We start from the raw sequence: 21,400 nt of genomic DNA, 5'->3' as shown, positions 1-21,400 counted from the left end.
GGCCCAAGGTGCCCCCGTGGGTAGGGTGCAGTGTATGTGAAAGGTAGGACATGTCTTGGCGTGTGTGACATGTCCTGATAGTGAAATACTGCCAATTTTGTTTTTCACTATTGACAGGCTATCTGTCCCATAAGCTAACATGGGAGTTGCTTTGTAAAATCTTACAAGTATTACTTTCCATGGGGACAAGATAGAGGAATGGAGTTTAGGCTCTCTGAACTCAGAATTGAATGACATATATTTTCAGGGAGATGGTTTTTAAATTGTGTGTTTGAAAATGCCACTTTTAGAAAGTACGCATTTTTCTGTTCAACCAATCTGTGTGGCTCTGCTTGTATGTGTATTGACTCTTTGGTTTTGGAGTGACAGGGGATGTGCATTCACTGTAGACAGCCACAAGGAAGGGTCGAGGTGTGTCTGGCCTTTCCTGGGTGACTCATTGTTTGGCTGAATCGGCCTGGTCTGCATTTAGAGTGGTGGGAAGAGCTTTCACTAGCACCTGAATAGTCAGTGTCTCCTCTGCACAATGCTGTCTCCACCTCCTGTAGTGAAGCTGGGCCAGAGAGGGCAGAACTGGTTTGGACTGGGCTCAGAGACACTTGCCACAGAGAGAAAATGTGGTATAAATATTGGGGCCTTGCCCCTAGGACTTTAGAACTTGGATCAAGGAAGCTGCCAAGAAGAAGAGCTGGAGAAGCTGTGAGGCGAAACTACCACTTTGCTGTGCGCTTTGCTGTGTTGGCCTGCTGGCTGGACTGAACTTTCTACAACTTCCTTGTTTGAGTTTCTCCAAGAGCTTGAGGTAGAGCTTGCCCCTGTTCAAGAAGTCTCAGGAACAGCAAATACTTCAAGTTCATCTGCTAGTAGCACTGGGAACTGTGTGTTTTGTGCTGCAACACAAGCAAAACCAACCTTGGTCTCACTGACGACTACGCTGCCCGATGCTGCCACCGAGCCGCTGCTTGCACCCTTAATTGTGGGCACCGCACTTCGCATTGTTTAGCTTTCCAACGTCGCCCTGGTATCCCCGACGACAACGCTCCACACTGACATAGATGCTGCTGCTTGCACCGTGGTTTGAGGGCACCGTTTGTAAGTTATAGGACGTACCGTCCCACACCGTCACCTTGGCCTACCGACGCCGGCACCATTGACTCCAGTACGTCAGCCGATGGCAGCGCTTTTGCAACGACTACGCTGCTACCTGCACTATGACCTGCTAGCACCGCACCGCAGCCCTGGTCTCACTGATGCCGCTAGATGACCGTCACCGAGCCGCTGCCTGCACCGCGACCTGAGGGCACTACACACCACACCGCTGCACTTTGTTCTGCAGCCCGTCGACACCAGCGCTCCTGACGTCAACCACACGGAGTTCAATCTGCAACGCGTCTGACTTCAAGGGCCCGACTACTCATGCACCGACCTCTGGAACAGATAACTGCCAATGCCCGCCCTTCGAGGCTCATTGCGAGGTCACTGCCGCCTTGCATTTCTAAAAGTACTTTTTGCGGGTCTTCTCGACACCATAGCTGGCCCACAACGCAGCATTCAGCCAGAACTGTTTGGATTTGTTACACTGTGATAGTCCCGGATGGAGCTATCGATTTCAAGGAAATTAATTTTTAAATCTATTTTTGCATAGTGATAATTCTAAGAACTGTATGATGGATTTTTATAGTTTTTGGTCTTATTTGCACAAATAAAATATTGCATATTTTTCTAAAACTGGTGTGGTGTCCTTTTGTAGTGTTTTCACCGTATTACTGCTGGTTATGTGCAAATGCTCTACATACTACCTCTGAGAGATAAGCCTGACTGTTCGTGCCAAGTTACAAAGGAGGTGAGAGCAGGGGTTATTTTAGAAGTGTATCCCCCTTATCCTGACTAGGAAGAAGGGTGCCTACTTGGACAGGGTAACAACCTGCCAACTAGAGACCCCCATTTCTAACAATAAGGTAATCCTGATTTAGTTTACTTATGCTTTAGGTATGGGTTGCTTTGTTTGTAGGGGTATAAGGTGGGAACTTAATTAGGTAATAATTAACAATTAATGTTTGATATATTATTAATTATTTAATTAGTCATTAAATATGTAAATTGAGTAACAATCATATACTTTAGTTAAAATGTAGGTGTGGGCTGCTGGGTTTGTAGGGGTATAAGGTGGGAAGTTAATTAAATAATAATTAGTTAATAATTATTAATGTATTCATATTGGGAGTGATTATTCATTATGTACATTATGTAACACTAATCTATTCAAGTTACAGTTTAGTTGTAGGTTGCTCAGTTTGTATAGAGTGTGAAGTTAATGAAGTAATATTTAAAAAAAATAATTATTAGTGTATAATTAAATAATTAATTGATTTATATGTATGTAAATTGTGTAATATTTATAGATTTTAGTTATATTTTAGGTGTGGGCTGCTGGGTTTGTAAGGTTGTTGGGTGGGAAGTTAATTAAGAGATTATTAAATATAAAATAATTGTTAATTAGTTATTTATCAGTAAATTGTGTTATACTTATTCATTTTACTTATATGTTAGGTGTGGAATGCTAGGTTTGTAGCTGTATAGGGTGGGAAATAAATAAAGTAATAATTAAATTACCATTATTTTTTAATTGGAAATTAATTATTACATGGTTTATAAATTTTGTACGTTGGTTCTTTCTTTGTATATATATATATATATTATGTTAAGTAATAATGTTTATATTACGAGTTTTATATTGTTTCTAAATTAATAGGGCTATTAAAATATGTAATGTGTATGAGGTGAAGTAGTCCAACGGTTTCCCTACTGCTGCACAGACTAGAGTGGGAATAGTAAATTTAACCCCTCTGAAGTCCAACACTTTCCCTTATGTTGCACAGACTGGGAGTAGGAATAGTAAATTTAACCCCTCTGAAGTCCAATGCTGTCCCTACTGCTGTACAAACTGGAGTGGGAATAGTAAAGGTAACCCTTTGAAGCCCAACACTTTCCCTACTGTTGCACAGACTGGAGTAGGAATAGTAAATCCTACCCCTATGAAGTCCAACGCTTTCCCTACTGTTGTGTAAATTTAAACCCTCAGAAGTCCAACACTTTCTCTACTATTGCACTGTTTGGAGTGACAATGATATATTTAACCCCTCTGAAGTCCTACACTTTCTCTACTGTAGCATACACTGTATTGGGAATAGTATATGTATTACACCCAGACTCAAATACATTTCCGAATATTGGTAAAAATATTTATTATTAATATTTATTTATACTTTTAAGGTAGTTTTTTATATTTTGTTTTCTCAATTTTTATATTTTTGTATGTCGTTTATTTTAATGTTTATTTTATTTGTTTATTAATTTAATGTTTTAAAATATTTTTTATGTTTCATGTAAAAAAAAATATATATATACATATATATGTATCTATATGTATATATAGTGCTTTTCATAGTAGTAATTTTCAGCAATTAAACAAAAACGTATATAATATCAAATATATTTTTTCATTGTTACATTATATGTATGTATGTATATAAACATACATACACATATGTATATGTGTGTTTATATAAGTATTTACTTATATACAGTAATAAATATTAGTGAGATTTATTCAATTAACATTATATTAATAATATATTAAAATATTTAGGATTTACTGCTTTAAACTATATATATATAATATATCTCAAAACAAAAAGTTTGATGCTCCAGGACGCCCTGCCTATCGGGTCAGGGCTCATCAGCAGGCGTCACTGCCAACATATTCCAACAGACACACTCTTCCCATTCCAGAAAAGCACTAGAGGCCACCAGCCGGTACACCGTCAAAGCTGTTTTATTTACAAATGTCCATGGCATCAATCCGTGACACGTTTCAACTTCTTCCAGGTCTAAATCATACAGAAATGCAGAGTGATCAGATGCACACATTTAAACTAACAGTGCATGAACATTATAGAGGGACTAATTAATGGAATTGTTCAGCAGATAACACTCAATCAATCAATCAATCAAAGCATTTGTAGAGCGCACTACTCACCCGTAGGGTCTCAAGGCGCTTGGGGGGGGGGTGCCGTTACTGCTCGAACAGCCAGGTCTTCAGCTTCTTCCTGAAGGAGAGGTGGTCCTTGGTCAGGCGCAGGTCGGTCGGGAGGGAGTTCCAGGTCTTGGCTGCCAGGTAGGAGAAGGACCTCCCTCCTGTTGTCGCTCTTCGGATGCGCGGGACGGCGGCGAGGGCGTGGCTGGCTGATCGGAGGTGGCGTTTGGGAGCGTAGAAGTTGATTCGGTTGTTGAGGCCTTGGTCGTGGAGGGCTTTGTGTGCGTGGGTGAGGAGACGGAAGGTGATTCTTTTGTTGACGGGGAGCCAATGCAGGTCTCTTAGGTGTCCGGAGATGTGGGAGTTACGTGGGATGTCGAGGATGAGTCTGGCTGAGGCGTTCTGGATCCGCTGGAGTCTCTTCTGGAGCTTGGCGGTGGTACCGGCATAGAGGGCGTTGCCGTAGTCTAGTCGGCTGGTGACGAGGGCCTGGGTGACGGTCTTCCTGGTCTCGGTGGGGATCCACCAGAAGATCTTCCGTAGCATGCGTAGGATGTTGAAGCATGCCGAGGATACGGCGTTGACTTGCCTGGTCATGGAGAGGGAGGAGTCCAGGATGAAGCCCAGGTTGCGTGCGTGGTCCGACGGTTTGGGTGCGGTGCCCAGGGCGGGGGGCCACCAGGAGTCGTCCCAGGCGGAGGGCGAGGGGCCCAGGATGAGGACCTCCGTCTTGTCTGAGTTCAGTTTCAGGCGGCTGGTCGTCATCCACTCGGCTACATCTTTCATCCCTTCGTGCAGATCGGCTCTGGCGGCGGCGGGGTCGTTGGTCAGGGAGAGGATCAGCTGGGTGTCGTCGGCGTAGGAGATTATGTTGAGGTTGTGTTGGCGTGCGATGGCTGCGAGGGGGCTCATGTAGACGTTGAAGAGGGTGGGGCTCAGCGAGGATCCTTGAGGGACGCCGCAGATGACTTTGGTGGCCTCTGACTTGTACGGTGGTAGGCGGACTCTCTGTGTCCTTCCGTCGAGGAAGGAGATGATCCAATCCAGTGCTTTCTCCTGGATTCCGACGTTGCTGAGGCGCTGTACTAGGGTGCGGTGGCAGACCGTGTCGAATGCCGCGGAGAGGTCTAGGAGGATGAGGGCCGCTGTATCTCCGTTGTCCATCAGGGCTCTGATGTCGTCGGTGGCAGCGATGAGGGCGGTCTCGGTGCTGTGGTTGGCTCGGAAGCCAGACTGTGAGGGGTCGAGGGATCCATTTGTCTCGAGGAAGGCGGCCAGCTGCTTGTTGACGGTCTTCTCGATGACTTTGGCTGGAAACGGGAGGAGCGAGATGGGGCGGTAATTCTTGAGTTCGGTGGGGTCCGCAGTGGGTTTCTTGAGTAGAGCGCTGAGTTCTGCGTGCTTCCAGCTCTCGGGGAAGGTGGCGGTGTCGAAGGAGGTGTTGATAATGTCCCGTAGGTGGGGTGCGATGACAGCGTCTGCCTTGTTGAAGACGTGGTGAGGGCAGGGGTCGGTCGGAGATCCGGAGTGGACGGAATTCATCATGCGGACGGTGTCTTCGGTGCTGATCGGAGTCCAGGCGCGGAGGGTGGTGGTGGGCGGCGTTGCTGTGGTCGTGGCGTGCGTCGGATGAATGCTGAAGCTGTTGTGTATGTCTGCGATCTTGTTGTGGAAGTAGGAGGCGAGGGAGTTGCAGAGGTCTTGCGATGGGGTGATGTCGTTGTTTCCTGCGCTGGGGTTGGAGAGCTCTTGCACGATGTTGAAGAGTTCTTTGCAGTTGTGTGCGTTGTTGTCCAGCCGTTCCTTGAATGCAGTTTTCTTGGCGGCGCGGATCAGTTGGTGGTGCTTCCGGGTGGCGAGCTTGAGGGTGGTCATGTTGTCCGGTGTTGGTTCCCTTCTCCAGCCTTTCTCGAGGGCTCGGCAGTTCTTCTTGGAGCTCTTGAGTTCGTCGGTGAACCATGGGGCCTTCTTGCTGCCAGGTCTGCTGGGCGGGGTCCTCAGAGGGGCGAGTTCGTCCGCGCAGTTGCTGATCCACTTCGTGAGGTTTTCAGCGGCCTGGCTGGGGTTCGCTGAGCTGGCAGGAGGGTGCTGGCTCAGGGAGGCGGCGAGCTGGTCGGCTGTGATCTTGTTCCAGCTTCTACGGGCAACCTGAGGCTGGTGGTGGTGGATCGCCGTTCTTTTGAAGGTGAAGTGGACACAGCTGTGGTCCGTCCAGTGAAGTTCTGTGGCGTGGCTGAAGGCGATGTCTGTGCTGGATGAGAAGACGGCGTCGAGTGTGTGTCTGGCGAGGTGGGTGGGGTTGGACACCAGCTGCTTGAGACCAAGGTTGGCGAGGTTGTCGAGCAGGGTGCTGGTGTTGCGATCGTTGTTGTTCTCCAGGTGGAAGTTGAGGTCCCCCAGGAGGATGTAGTCAGCGGAGGGGAGGGCATGCGGGCTGACGAAGTCGGCGATGTCCTCGCTGAATTGGGTGCGTGGTCCCGGGGGTCGGTAGATCAGGGTGCCTCTGAGGGTGGTCTTGGGGTCGGTGTGGTGTGGAACACTCATTTCGTTTTAGTAACTACTTCATGTAAATATATTAATCACCAGTGAAAATCATAATACTTAGTACTCCAGTCTCCATTAAACCAAACAACACAATCATATTTTACTTTGCCTATTCTTGTTGTTTATGTATGAGCTATGGAATGCAAGTTTTGTCTCTGGTATTTCTGGTGAGTCAGTGAAGCAAAGACTGAGCAATAATAATTGTGGTTCCTTACTGCTTATTCTTTTGCCGATCAAACAGAGAATAAGCAGCAATGCAATAAGCATTGTTGCTTATACATTTGTCCACTATTACACATTGCTGATTATCAAGCAGCATATTTCTCTATTAAGATCTGGCAATGCTATTTTTGATTGAATCTTGATTGACAGAATGTTACATTTTGGCAATGGTCGATATCATACTTGATGGCTAAGGCAATCTACCTCATCAATGCAACCAAAGAGAGGCGAACGGTAGGTGATGATCTTAAAGGATGCCCCAAATATCAGGCATTTCCCTTGGATAATGATTAAATTCATGTAAACATATCTCATTCTGCATTGATTGCCTATGAGTTAGTGCTACTATATAGGTCGCTCAAGCCTACCCTTACTATGTCTGAGAAATGTATTGATATATTAAGACAAATTTGTGTTCATGTCTGGTGGTTTGGGGCAATTGTGATTATTGACAACCGTTCCTTGAGCTACGGCTCATCTGGGACCCACACAATTGGTCAGTCCAACTCTTTATTAGGTTATACGAGAAGCATTTCTTTTCTTTTCTATTACTCTGACATCCTTGTCCTACCCTCCTATCTATTGAATCTGGGTGTTTATGTTGCCATACACTAATGACCTGGTTAGGTAAAACACTGCAACTTTTTAATGTTACATCAACAAAGAGGAGATATTTGTATACTCCTAGGTTAGGCTACGCGTGTATATCATTTGTGCTCACCCCCAAGTGTTCTTTTCAAAAAGTATTAATTTGTCAACCAACCACAAACAAGGTCACATCAGTTAAAGAAAAAAGGTGAGGGAAGTCAGAAAGTACCTCACGTTAGCACCATCCATAGAGCTACTGGTTGGTACTTGTAAGAAAGTGGCTCTGTATATACTGTTCCCAAATAGGTACAGTGTGCACAGAGTCCACAGTCCCCAGAGGTTTGGCAGAGGCTAAAGTTAGATATAACCTTACTCTCTAAAGTGGTAGCTTGGTCGAGCAGTAAGGCAGTATCAGAGGACAGTGTAAAGCATTTGTTGTACACAGTCAGCAAATGGTCTCACACACTCAAGAACTGAACTCTAGGCCAACGGTTTTGTATCAAAAGATATAGTTGTTTTATTTTTAGAACTAACAATAGGTAACAAAATATACTTTCTCAGAATGTGATACTTTATCTAAATACTTTTCAATAGGCAATAGACTTTAGAATGAAATAGTTACAGTTGTTGCAATGGGCAACACAATTCAAACACAATTTTACATTGAGCTCAATGGGAATTTCTAAGTAAATGCAATTGATTACTTTTAGGATTACTTTTCTAACCTCAGGACTGGATCCTAGATTCGGTCCTGGGACAGTTCCTGGAAACAGGTAAGTAGATACGTTTTGGTTACAGGAATGATTTTTAAGGAATATTATTGTATTTTAAAAGATGACACTTAAAAACTTTTCCACATAGAATCACCAATGTTATCCTATGGGAGGAAATTCACATAGCAGGTAAGTAGGATTATCGTTACTTTTTCTAACTCAGTGTTGGATCCTGGATCCAGCACTGGTGCATCTCCTGTAAACAGTTGGAAGAAAGCGTTTTTGTTATACAGGCGATTTTTAAGGAATATTTGTAAGTTTCAAAAATCGACAAAAGAATTTCTGGCAAAAACCAGGCAATGTTATCCTATGGAGGAAAATTAAGTTAGCGGGAAGTACGGTTGTAATTACTTTGCAGGGTCAGTGCTGGGCACCAAGATCCAGCACTGGGATCTCTCTTGATAACAGGTGAGTAATTTAATTTTCGTTATTCGGCTGATTTCAGATTAATATTTTAAAGTTTCAAAACTCGACACAGAAGAATTTCCAAGTGAAACCAGTCAATGTTACCCTATGGAAGAAAAGTGAGTTATCGGCTTTTGGGTAAGTACTCGACTGGCAGAGTTAAGGTTCTGGGCATAGACTCAGGGGTCTCCCAGGGTCAGGTAGGTACAGTTGTTACACCTTCAGCGGCACAGGGGCAGCCGGGTGCAGAGAGAGTTAGGCCCAATGTTATCCTATGGGAGGCAGGGGGACTTTGGTTGGTGGCTGCTGGCAAGCAGGCCACGCGGCTGTGGGAGCTGGGCTCCTGGTCACTTACTCAGGGCAAGTGGGGAAGTAGATTAGGGTAGAGGTTGCACTGCCAGGGGCACTCGGGCGGCTAGGTAGGGTGCTTTTGAGCCGTCGGGCGCTCAATTGATTTCAATGGAGAAGCTCAGTGACGAACAAAGGCTACAAGCTCGGGGACGAAGATTCTTCAGGTGTGACCACCACTTCGAGAGGTAAGTTGGGAAGTTGTAGGATAGGTAGGCACCCAGGAGCTGGTCACAGGGGGCTGCAGGGCGCCGGGTGCACGGGTGTCTTTTCGCGTCGGGAAATCTTACCCTCAGCTGGTCGCGGTTGGAGGGGTCCCTGGTTCTGAGGCTGCAGGCGTCGTCAGGAGCATCGAGGTGGGTCCTTGGGTGCTGGATTCGGGGTCACAGTCGCCGGGGGGAGGTCCTTGTGGTCTTTGTTCACTCCGGCACAGGCCAGGCTTGGCGGGTGCAGAGTGTGCAGGAGTCGCGGTTTGTGGCTGATGCCAGGGGTCACTTACTTGCTTTGAGCAGTACCACTGCTCGTGGGAGTCCCAGTTGCTTAGAGTCACAAGGCAGTCAGGTCCTCTGGGGTTTGTGAGGTTACTGACCACTGGAGACGCCGGGGTTAGCAGGAGCAGGTTCGAGGGTCGACAGGCCTGTAGGGCTGGGGCCAAATCAGTTGGTGTTTTCCTCTTGTTAGCAGCTGCACGGAAGGTCTTCTTGTTTCTTGATCTTCTTGCTTGTTTCGGAATCTGGATCTGAGGAAGGAAGGTTCAGGGTGTCCCTAAATACTAAATTTAGGGGCGTTACAGGTAGGTAAAGGGCAGGGACCAATAAGTCCCTTCCCTGGGGTGGGTACACCCCCTATCCTGCCACTCTCCTGTGGGAGGGGGGCAGTAGCCTAGTCCTGATTGGGCAGGGCTCCCCATCTTCAAGATGGCGAGAGCCTGGACATGTGCTTCACCTCGCCTCCCCCACCTGAGGGGTCGGGTTGGCAGAGGCTGACATACCCCCTTTCCTTCCTTGGGGTTTCCCGACAGTCTTCCCGCCAGAGTGGGGGTCAGAACCGGTGGGGGCCAGTTGCTGAGTACAGCAAGTGGCCTGGAGAAGCTCACAAAGGCGGCATGCCTTTGAAGCTTCCCCTGTCCATCCTGGGGGAGGAGACCTAGCACCTCGCCCAGGATGTGCATTGTTGCAGGCCCAGGAGAGCGGATGGCTCTCTACCCAGGGATCCAGCAACATGTCTGCTGTGTGGCAGCCTAGTCAGCCCCTCAGACAGGACGTGGATTGTAGGTTAGGTTCAGGGGGCAACTCTAAGTTGCCCTCTGTCGTGCATCTTACATTAAATCCCACACTGGCATCAGTGTGGGTTTAATGTGCTGAGAAGTTTGATACCAAACTTCTCAGTCTTCAGTGTAGCCATCATGGTGCTGTGGAGTTCATGTTGACGACCTCCCAGCACCATACACTCCTAATGGCAGCACTGCACTTACCGTGCCCAGGAATGGACCTGGGTACTGTAGGGGCACAGGGCTCATGCACCTGTACCCACACCACTGGCATAGGGCACCCAGCTAGAGGGGTGACTGAGGTATGCCAGGGCAGTGTGTGTTGTGGGCATGGCACACAGGGATGTGTGCCATGTCGACTCTTGTTCTGCACCAAGACACAGCCTGCAAAGGCAGTGTGTGTGTGTCAGGGTACAGGGCCTCTAAGGGTGGCACAATAAGTGCTGCAGCCCTTAGAAGCCTTCTCTGGTCATAGGGCCCTGGGTACCTAGGGTACCATTTACCAGGGGCTGACATGTGACCAGAGATGCCAATTGGGTTTTGGCTGTTAGGCAGTTTTAGGGAAGGAACACAGGCCCTGGGCACCTGATTCGCAGGAGCCCAGGGCACACCAAGTCAAAGAGCATCAGTAGTCTGGCAACAAAACAAAAAGAAAAAGGGGGGGTTTACTGCAGCAGAAACCCACTTTCTCACAGTACTCACCAGTTTGCTCACATTGTCATCATTGGTAACTTTCATGACAAGTAAAGAAAAGAGAGAGTTTTTGCCCAAGTCTTGAAATTGTGTGAGAAAAGGTGAAGAAAATTAAAGTCATATCATCCATCAGCCATCTGGAACAGAAGGCAAACAGTGTCATGAGCATTGTCTACTTTGTCTATTTTCTGCATTTTCCACTCTGACTACTATTGCTTTTTTCATTTTTTCCCATCTCCCTAATATTAAGCAATGCAAACAAGGAGCACTAACTCCTCACAAGACTCTTCCATTCAACAAATACAATAAGGACATTTTCTTGACTACTTCACACCAATAAGCATAAGTAAGTAACATGTACGATACAACTGACAGACTCTGGCAGTAAACCCAAAGTCCTTCTCCCTGGTGAGCGATGTCTCACCAGAACTTCTCATACAACGTTGACTTTTCTGAAAGTATGTATGCTTAACTGATCACTAGCGCTGCCGAGGTTCACCTTTTCTTGAATCACCGCTGCACCTGGACACACACCAGATACCAGAAATCTGCACCTTCTCTCTCCAAAACTAAATGCTCTGAGTCCAAATTGGGAGATCCCCGTGGCTCAGTGCAGGCGTCTGCTTCATCTAGCCGGACACTTAATGAAAAAGAGTTGCATTTAGTTTCCTCAACCTCAAATGTGCAGATGCGTGTCATACTCCCAAGCACTTCCCAATCATGCTGTCAGCCATCGCAGTATGCGTTTAATCTTCCCAACTATGACGATAGATGTATGCACCTTCTGCAGTAGGCGCATACCAAGCACGTGCTTGAGGGTGCTGCAAACTTTTAAAAAACTCAATCCATACATGTGCGCACTCTAAACTTGTGACCGCGGTGCCACTCCACCCCCTAGATGTGACTCAACACAGTCTCTCAGAATGTCTCTGCAGTCTTTAATCCAGTTGCATGTGACCTCCTTGCCACTCCGTTCTCTCAGCATGTCCGCACAATGCGACACTGAGTAGCAGACTAGTTTTCCAGACTACATCACAAACCTGGTGTAATGTGAGGTGACGTGACTGATATGCCCAGGGTCGCGTCACAAAAGCATCTTGATGTTCATACACATGGGTGGCTGTGGACAGCGCAACACATGGGTGGCTGTAGACAGCGCAGGCCAGCCTCGCAGTTAATTCAAACTGCCACACAAGTAAATGCTCGCACTTCCAACTGTCATTGCACAATAGACTCACCACTTGTATTCTTTGAAATATAAAACCAATTAAATCCACATTTGGTACAGTTCCTACTAGGCACAGCAGACCTAGCTCAAAAACAGGGACTGCTTGTCAGCACTCTCCAGTCTAGCGATCATCTTTGTTCATCTGTGTACAGTTCAGTAGACCACCCTCTTCAGTCTTAAGTTTATTGGTTCGATGTCCGTAGTCTGATGGAAAAGACACTGGTGGGACTCAGGGCACCTACTATTTCTCTTCTAGTGTCTCTTTTTCTCTCTTTGCACCTTCAATGTTTCATCACTTCTTTGTTTCCACGAGTTTCCCTTATGCGTTGGTTCATTTTCAGATCGTCCTCAGTGTTGTAATTAAATGATTCCCTCTTGATAAGTAGGAATCGAGTAGCCAGTTCACGTAGGATAACAGGATGAAGATTTATTAAATAGGTTACAGGTTAGGTAATAGAAAACCCCATCAGGAGCAGCATCCTCTCTGCTCAGCTCATTCTCTCGAACTGTCATCTCCTTCAGTCACTCACCAACATTCCATGACATCACACACTGTCTGAGCAGGGCAGGGAACAAAGAAGCTGTGCTAGAATGCATATTAACAATTTCAGGTTATTACAGCTATTACAGGTTATAGCACTATTGTTTCACAATAGTTTATGAGGTGGTTATACTGTATGAACTATAAGCTATGATTTTTTCCCCCCAGGTTGCAACAAATCTTTCGATAAAATATATTTTTTTCCAGGGGCTAGAAAAATCCTTACAAGCTCAGTTTAAACTAGTAGATTTGTATTGCCCCAAAACCTTTTTTTTAAACGCATACCACATTTCGTCTCCTATCCAAAGAAAATATGTTTGAAACTGAGTTTCCGCATTTTTATACCAAATGTTATTGTTTTTACCGCCACATAAGGAATCATTGTCCTCATTACCATCAGTACACAGCATATCATGTTTGCACATACTATACAGAGAATAGGGTCCCACCATTTCCCCAATATTTGTGCATGTTTCAGAAGGCATCTCCTCACTACATACAGCACACCAGTCTATTCCAGCTCTCCAGTTGGTTATTGTCCCAACCCCCCACCAGGGGGCGTTCTCAAAGATCCCGCCTACCCCCGGAATTTCCATTTTTATTTAACAGTTTTCGACTCATCATACTACCTTAAATAACTGTTTTTGCTCAACCCCTGCTTTACTGTAATATGTTAGTAGAAGGGGTTCCCAAGCACATCCCTATGTGATCTAAAGTCAAAGTCAATTTTCACATAAATGGAAATTGCTCTCAATTTGTAGAGGCATTTAGAAAAAAGAAAAGCTGCCTACAGAGTCTTCATTGGTGAAATACATACAGAGTATTAAGAAACAAAAGAGTATTGTTGATCCAAAAATAAAGTTATCGATACTTTTTCAGGGGGAAAACGAATGATGTTTAACTGCTAGGTGCTACAATAGCCCAGCGATTTAAGGGCTTGCTGAAGAGAATTCAATGTTACATGCAGTCACAGGTTAAAATCCTGACTGCTCCATCTGAGCCCTTTGTCCTTCCGACGTCGATAAATTAATTTCTGCTAAGCTGAATAATTATGTCAGCAGTTATTACAGTGCTGCAAAGTCGGAGAACTCTTGCATGAAATACTATACATGCATATGATATTATTCGGATTATTAATGTTAGTCTCAATTTTAAAGTGATTCTTCTAATATGCTCTACATGTATACTGTATAGACTGCTCTGTGGAAAAATCCAAAGGCTTCATTACAGGACCACACGTCCGAGAGCACATGGAAGACCATGTGTCATCATAGGTATTTCTCGTGAAGGCATTTAAGTAATTTAGGGCCATATGTAGGTAATTTCTATTTACCGATTCCTAACTACCGAATTTTACCGATTTGGTATTTAAGAATCGGTAAATAGAATGTAGGTAAAAAATCGGTAAATTTTACAGATCAGGTAATATTCGTTATTACTGATTCGGTATTTATCGAATCGGTAATAAGGCATACCTTCCCATTCATTCCTATGGGCCTGGAGGCCCATAAGAATGAATGGGAAGCCATTCACTATTACCGATTCGGTAAATACCGAATCGGTAATAGGGGGAGCATATTCAAAGGTGGCATGGTGTCACATTGACACCCTGTTGCACCCCTGAATCGTGCATGTGTGCACATGTGGCGCACATACATCTGCCACATGGCACTTTTAAAAAAGCACAAAATTGCTTTTGAAAAGGTATTCGGTATTTACCATCAACTTGTAGTTGGTGGTTGATAACGAATCCTTAAACCAAAAATGCACTCACTTGAGTGCTCCCTACATAGGATTTAAGGATTCGGTAATTTACCGATTCGGTATTTTACCGATTTCTTAAAATACCGAATCGGTAAATTACCGAACCCTTCAATCCAGCCTCCTACATCTCAAAGGGCTAAATACCGGTCGGTAACGGAAAATTTACCGATTTTCGGCCTTTACCGACCGGTATTAGCCCACCTACATATGGCCCTGAATGTTTTATTCAACATTGTGTGCTCATGTCATTAAGCATCCTGGGCACATAGATAGGTAACCAGTAAAACTTCAGTCTGGTGACAAGTACTGCCCTGTGTTGTATTAGTCATGCGTATGTTAGAAGATGGTGTGCTGTAGATAGACCTGAATATCTGTTTGGGCCTTATTATGAGTCTGTCTGTCCACGGACCACCAGACTCACAGTGGCGGTCGCTCAACCACCCTATTACGACTAGGGCGGTCGGGCCGCACTGGGACCTCTTCAACCGCTACAAAGCCGCCATTCCCTGGCATGTGCCAGCAGTCCTGATGCTGCAATATGCTTGGTGGAGCCGCTACGGCCCATCAAACAATTTGCGAATTTCCTCCTCACCAAACTTTTCATGGCATTGTGACCGCCATGAAAAGTGTGGTGGTGAGGGAATAAAGGGGGCCCTACAGGGCCCCCTGGTGCCTCACACCATGTGGATGCATACAGGGGGGCACAACATGTGGGGGGGGCACCACATCTTTTGTTGTGATGGTAATTGCTGTATTTTGATAGGAATACGCCTATCTCTTAAAGTACAATTCGTTCATGCCGAACTAGATATTAAGTCAAAATGTACCTTTGAAAAATACAAATTTGCCATCCGATCTCTCATATGCGGCATCAATTTTTGTAGGGAGGCCTTTCCAAAACTGCTCAATCTGCATGGGGTATCCTTCTTGGACTTTGTTATTCCGGAGACGCCAAAACCATCGATCCTAAAAAACAAGATATACACTAACATGAGGTGCTAGCTGAGTAAACCAATCCTGTGATTTCATGTGCAGAAACTGCAACCCTTGATATGATGAAGTATACATGCATATAATATTCCAGCATGCAAATTGCAGCAGGGACCTATTACAAAGGATGGTGCACAGCCATGGTTCGACCCAGTGTACATCCTCACTGGATGAGGCCTACCCAAACTGGAGCTCTGGGTCCAGCACGTGCCGTAACTCTCAAAGTTAGTGCATGTGCTGGAGACAGCACGGCAGAGAAACTCAAGACTCTAGATCAAAATGTGCTTGGTGAGAAGACACCTTGATCCTGGAATGGAGATCCTGAAAATTCCACTAGGACTTGTACAATTCCAGTCGACACCCACCCTTGTGTAAGCCTTCTTGTCAGGCCATAGTAAGGGCGTGCCTCTAGACACAGTGGCTGTGTTACTCCTGACCTTTTGAAGAACTATGAACCTCCCCAGTACACCATCCTCTGTGGTTGGGTTTCCTGGAGGACCATGGATCTATCAGTTACCAATTCCATAAGGTACCCGGGGTGGAGAGAACACTAACTGTGAACCCCCCTGATTTGTGGCCTACTGTTATAACAACCAATGAAGGACTGTTTGCCTGTGCAACTGCACCTGTAATATAGCACAGGTGCATGTGCCAAGGTGTTCCCTCATTTGCATGGGGCATGCTTCAATTCAAACGATGAAATTCCCATTTTGTAATGTGCTGGAGCTCTATATGTCTGGTGAGTGCCTTACAGAAGTGGTCACATAAGCACCTGCGCCTGCTTCCATAGCACTGAGAGGACCCTGGAGTATTAAATATTTCAAATACCTATTTGGCTTCTGGGCCATAGTTAGAATATGGCTCCAGGATACATAGTCCATACATTGTACTTTTGATTTCTTACCAAGCGCTTAGTACCAGTATTCAGCCTGTTTCCAGGTTTTGTAGACAAGGGAATGCTGGCATTTGGGGATAGGGTGCTATGCCTAGAATAGAGTGGGTAAGCTGGGATTAGAAGTATCCCGAAACAACATATTTTTACTGTTGTCAGAAAATTTAGAGTGGCTTCTGTCGGTGCTTTACTTAACTTAACTTGCGGACTGACCCTCCTTTCCTTTATCTGTGGTCTGTCACATAACTATTTAAATGTCCAAACTTTACACAATGCTTAATAGTATGAAAAAAGTATTTTAGCTCTATGTTTGCAAGTGCGTGACTTTTTGTACTAGGATATAAGGTGATTTGCCAGGATCTTTGCAAGGCTGGGAGGTAGGGTTGTAGCTTCAAGGTGGAGGGGTGTTTGGGGTGTCACAACCCCCAAATATAAGCACTCTTGGGTTGGTTGTTGGGTGTGGGGCCGAGTCGGGTCTGCTACATCTGAGTGTTTTTTCACATTGATCTGATTTAACTAATAGGTTTTGACTTGTTCATTTTTTGAACCACAAACTTAAATATATAAAGTGTCTAGTTAAACAAAAAAGAAGTAAATCTGCACCCATATAAGTATTCCTTGAATGGATGCAAATGTATTAATTTTTGGAATTCACTAACATTGGCAGTAGTAGGCTTGAAATTCTGTGCCACTCTTAGGTTTCTAGGTATACTACTGGCAATCAAATGCCCACATGTTGATAGGACGAATACTTGCACATAATCTAATTACTGGAACTCGCTCGAGGTAGCATTCCAAATCATTGTTTTTCACTCACTCTGCTACTCTAGAGAGAGGCATTAAAGATAATGGGGTAACCCAGTAACCCTCAGAACCTGGGCGTTTATGGCAAAAGCAAAAAAATGGTTCTGTTGGGAAAATTGTAAGCTTAGTTAAGTGTGCACTAAACGTAATTAATCAAAGTGTCACTGTTCATTTGGAAAGTCAAAAGGTTATACACACATGGACTAAAAGATTGAGAGATAGAGTTTTTACTCTACAATCAAGAATTATTACTATCAAAATATTTATTTACAGGACTAACCACCCATCATATAAATACACATACAATAATCCGTGATTAAACATACTTATTGACATAGACTTAGTGACAAATTCACATATAACATACAACTAACAAAACCACACTAATACACAAAAAAAGTCCAAACTCAGAGGCATTGACCACAATTACATATGATTATTCTAATTCTAATTGTGGACATGCGTAGGACAGATTGGACAAGTAGCGTCGACGTTTCGACCCTGTACAATAGTGCTGGATTGTGTGCATCTAGGGCGGGTCTTCCTCAGGACAAAAATGGGCTGGCGGCCTGAAATTGAGATTTTAAATTAGTGGATTTCCTGGTGTCACATCAAAGGAGATGACAGCCGACCTCTGAGTTAGTCATAGATTCTTGAAATTGATTTGTTCAACTGGAAAGGAGTGGTGCCGTCAGAGCGATCGCCACATACTGAAAATAATTCTATGGGAATTGGTTTCCAGGTGTCACATCAAAAGAGATGTCAGCCGACATCTGAATTAATCTTAGCTTCTGGATAGTAGTTTATTCACCTGGAAAGAAGTGGTGCCGTCAAATGGATCGCCACATAATGGAGGTATTGAACACGACGTCTGAGTCCGTCTAGAGCTCCGCAGCTAATGAGAGGGCCTGATACAGGGTTTGGTGGACGAAGTAAAGACAGAAAGGGTGGTAGAGGATTTTGCACCAGCCACCCTGCCTTTGCGCCGCCTGAAAAATGTAAAGATGTCCACAGGCCTGCAGACATTTGTATACATTGTCAGGAACTGCTGTCATGGCGGTTCTTGTCAGTATAGTAAATTATTTAAGTTTGTGTTTGAAAAATAACAAATAATGACCCCCACACCATGAGAGTAATCGCCAGTGGTGTGGGGATAATTGTTTTTTTTCTTTTACTGCCCATAACCTGCAGGATATACCTGTCATTACCAGACAGTTGAAGAAAGAAAAGCCCCCCCGACTGTCCACTCTAAATAAGGTGGGCAGTCGGATAGCTTACCTCCAACAGCCCCCACTCTGTCTGGCCATTTACAGCAACAGAGTAAATTTTACTCTTTCTGCGTAAAACTTGCAATTCGTCCTACCCAAAGTCAGACAGGAGGCCCATGATTTTGACTGATTGGGTACTCTGTACTCTGTCCGCCAAACTCTAAATCTGCCCCAGAGGCCTATCTAATGCAAATCAGTACTGAGCCATCTCCTCACTGGAACAGTCCATCCTAGACCTTGGCCATCTCACCTATTCACCCTGTGCCCCACTGCTTTTTTAGTTTCCAAATTTGAGATTTCCCACACCCCAATCTCAGATATGTATGTTCTAGAGTTGATAGCTAAAAATTTAGAACACCGCTCCTCCAGCACGGTCTATACCAGGCAGGGCGACTGAACAATAATGAGAGGACTATCGATTTCAATGCATTCCAATGTTGTCATTGAGCAACTCTAAGAGAGCTTGACTCAGAACACATCTTCCTTACCTTAAAAACAAACATTTCACCCCTAAATAGGGCAACTGTGTTGAAGTTGCCATCGCAGATATTTGGCTTGCTCCCAGGAGACGACGGCTTGTCCCCTAATGGTTGCCGTGGCGGGCGTGGCTGCCTTTCATGCTTCCTTTCTGAAGTGGAATGGATTCTGCGGGCGGGAAGCGTTGGCAAAGGCCTTGTGGGCTCCAGGGTCTCAGCGGGAGGACCTGCATGGGAACAGAAAGAATGGTCATTTCTGTTATGATATTGATTCAAAAGCTCTATTCTTATTGGGAAAAGTAATACATAGAAACATGAGGATTTGCTGTTAGTATTAGCGCCCTCTGGGCCCGATTCACAAAGGTAAACATAGACTTCTGGTCTAAGTTTACCTTTGTGAATGGGGCTCTCTATGTTATGCACATATAGTTCTACATTATTTAAAAAAATACATTATTTTTACAATGTTTTTTACATAGATGTCCTACCAGTTCTCTCTAATAATGTATAGAGAAATAAATATCTCTAGTAGAACATCGAAAACAAAAGGTGAACTGCCCATATATGGGCAGCAAAAAAGAAGGCTTGGATTGTACAATTTTGGAGTGGGGTAAATGGGCTACAATTGTGGCGGATGAGGAAGGGGAGTTAATCATGAAGCAAATGATGACAAAATGAAATAAAAACAATACACAGGACTGAAAATAGTGTAGGGTATGTACGGGAAAGATGACATTCTTCTACATTCAGCAAAACAAATTGGGTAATAAAGGGCATGTACACAGAGGTTCACAATATTTTATAAATCCAATATCTTTCTCCTTAATGTGTTTCCTGCGGTACTGTTGCATGGATCCTTCCTGCTATGCACTGAGGGCTTCAAGTTGCCTTCCGTTTAGCGGTTCACACAGTAGCACAACCAGTGCGTAATAGGACCTAGTGCAAGGAAGGAAATGGGTATCCTGGCAGCTCTCTGGGCCCTGGTGCCACTGCACCTGCTGCACTACTGTTGCCAAAGTATGGTCGTAGAACAAAGGCTCAGTGACTCGGTGCATAATAGCTGTTGTGGGATTTGCTTAATGGTCCACAGTCAGGCTTTGACCAGGAATCCATTACAGAAAGTGGCAGTTCCCGGCGCGATGATTTACTTTATAAAAACACTAGACCTGCTAATTACCCACTGAAGCTGAGTGGTTACATGAATGTTTTGTTCCAGATGATTACATTAACTGTAAATCCTCATCACTTACATAATGCAATATTCTTGCAGTGATAAAGTGTACATTCTGTAATAAAGGCATTTAGATGCACAGTTTATTTATGTATTTGAATTTTTTATACACCACTGCATGCAGCTTAGATGATGCCTCAGAGCACTATGGTCATCTGTGTCCTGCACATTCCATTTTTAAGCTATCCCTACAGTTTTGTTGCTATCACATGGAGAAAACCATGCTCTTATCACGCCTATTCTCCAGGAACGTCACTGGCTAACCAGAATCCAACAGACTCTACGTGTCACTGCCCACAAAACGCTACACAACCAGACTCCACTAAAGATTGCTGAATTACTCTCTATCTCGGGTGGGAGTTATGAGCCTGAGAAGTAAGAACTCTCTCCTTTTGGAAGTTCAGAAAGTCAAGACATCCATTGACAACAAGCAATCCTTCTCAGGAGCCACTGTCTTGACAAGGAACTCTCTTCTAGCCTCCTTGAAGAAACTACCCCCTCTTCTGCCATTTAGGAAGCTACTAAAGACCCACCTGCCCATGAAACTCCTACTACTCTGCTTAGTCTCTCCTACACCAAGATTCAAGATTATCGGTTATTTATACACAATCATCCTCTTGACTCTACTACAAATTTGCCATCTAATCTGTATCTGTTAGCCAGTTCCTCCATCAGACTGTTTCCTTATGTGATTGGTTTTGTTGTAAAATGCCCTTACACCTATTTTAGTATTTAAATTAATAAATAAAATGCTTATGTTTGCATGTACAAATGTGATTACTTAATTCACAAATGTATCAGTTCCCTAGAGGATTCTTGAACTATACCATATCCCCTTTCTCCATCAATGCTTCTATATGCCCCCTCTGCCTTCTCACTAACCCAAGTCACTCCTTCTGAAATTAGGACCATTATTAGGACAATGCAAATCACACAGTGTCAGGCTGATACATGCTTGCTTAAAGAACCCGCCCCGGCCTTAGCACCAGTCATTGTGGAGATAGTGTATACGTCCTTCTTTGAAGGTTATATCCTGAGTTATTCAAAACAATCATGAGTAGTCCTATTACTAAAACAAGGATTTGCAATGCAACAGGTGTCACATTTGTGAGAGTTTAAGCTATTGGCATTGTAAATGGCATTGCCTTTTATTGATCGGTTTTGATAATTGACACATAAATAAAAGGCATTGTCATTGTGTTGTTTCATAAAATGACATGGCTGTCTTTCCATGCCTGTGTAACACACAATGCCTTATAACAGGGACTGTGTGAGATGCGCTGTGACTGTCAACTCAAATGGATTCTTTGCTATCTTGGTGCGTACC

The 21,400-nt window shown here is 44.5% G+C and overlaps 1 protein-coding gene across 1 annotated transcript in view; it reads right to left on the bottom strand.

The window, feature by feature from the left end:
- The window catches only part of MMP24 (matrix metallopeptidase 24), a 458,389-nt gene that overhangs the window by 46,072 nt on the left and 390,917 nt on the right, over positions 1–21,400 (bottom strand). Inside the window, exons 6-7 of the mRNA XM_085619071.1 lie at positions 18,855–19,069; positions 15,240–15,378 (exon numbers count right to left, since the gene is read on the bottom strand). Of these exons, the coding sequence (XP_085475197.1) occupies positions 15,240–15,378; positions 18,855–19,069 (354 nt within the window). The remainder of the gene's footprint in view (positions 1–15,239; positions 15,379–18,854; positions 19,070–21,400) is intronic.

The sequence above is a fragment of the Triturus cristatus genome, chromosome 7 (genome assembly GCF_964204655.1).
Source record: "Triturus cristatus chromosome 7, aTriCri1.1, whole genome shotgun sequence".
NCBI classification, from domain to species: domain Eukaryota; kingdom Metazoa; phylum Chordata; class Amphibia; order Caudata; family Salamandridae; genus Triturus; species Triturus cristatus.
This window is presented reverse-complemented; position numbering and strand designations above follow the sequence as displayed.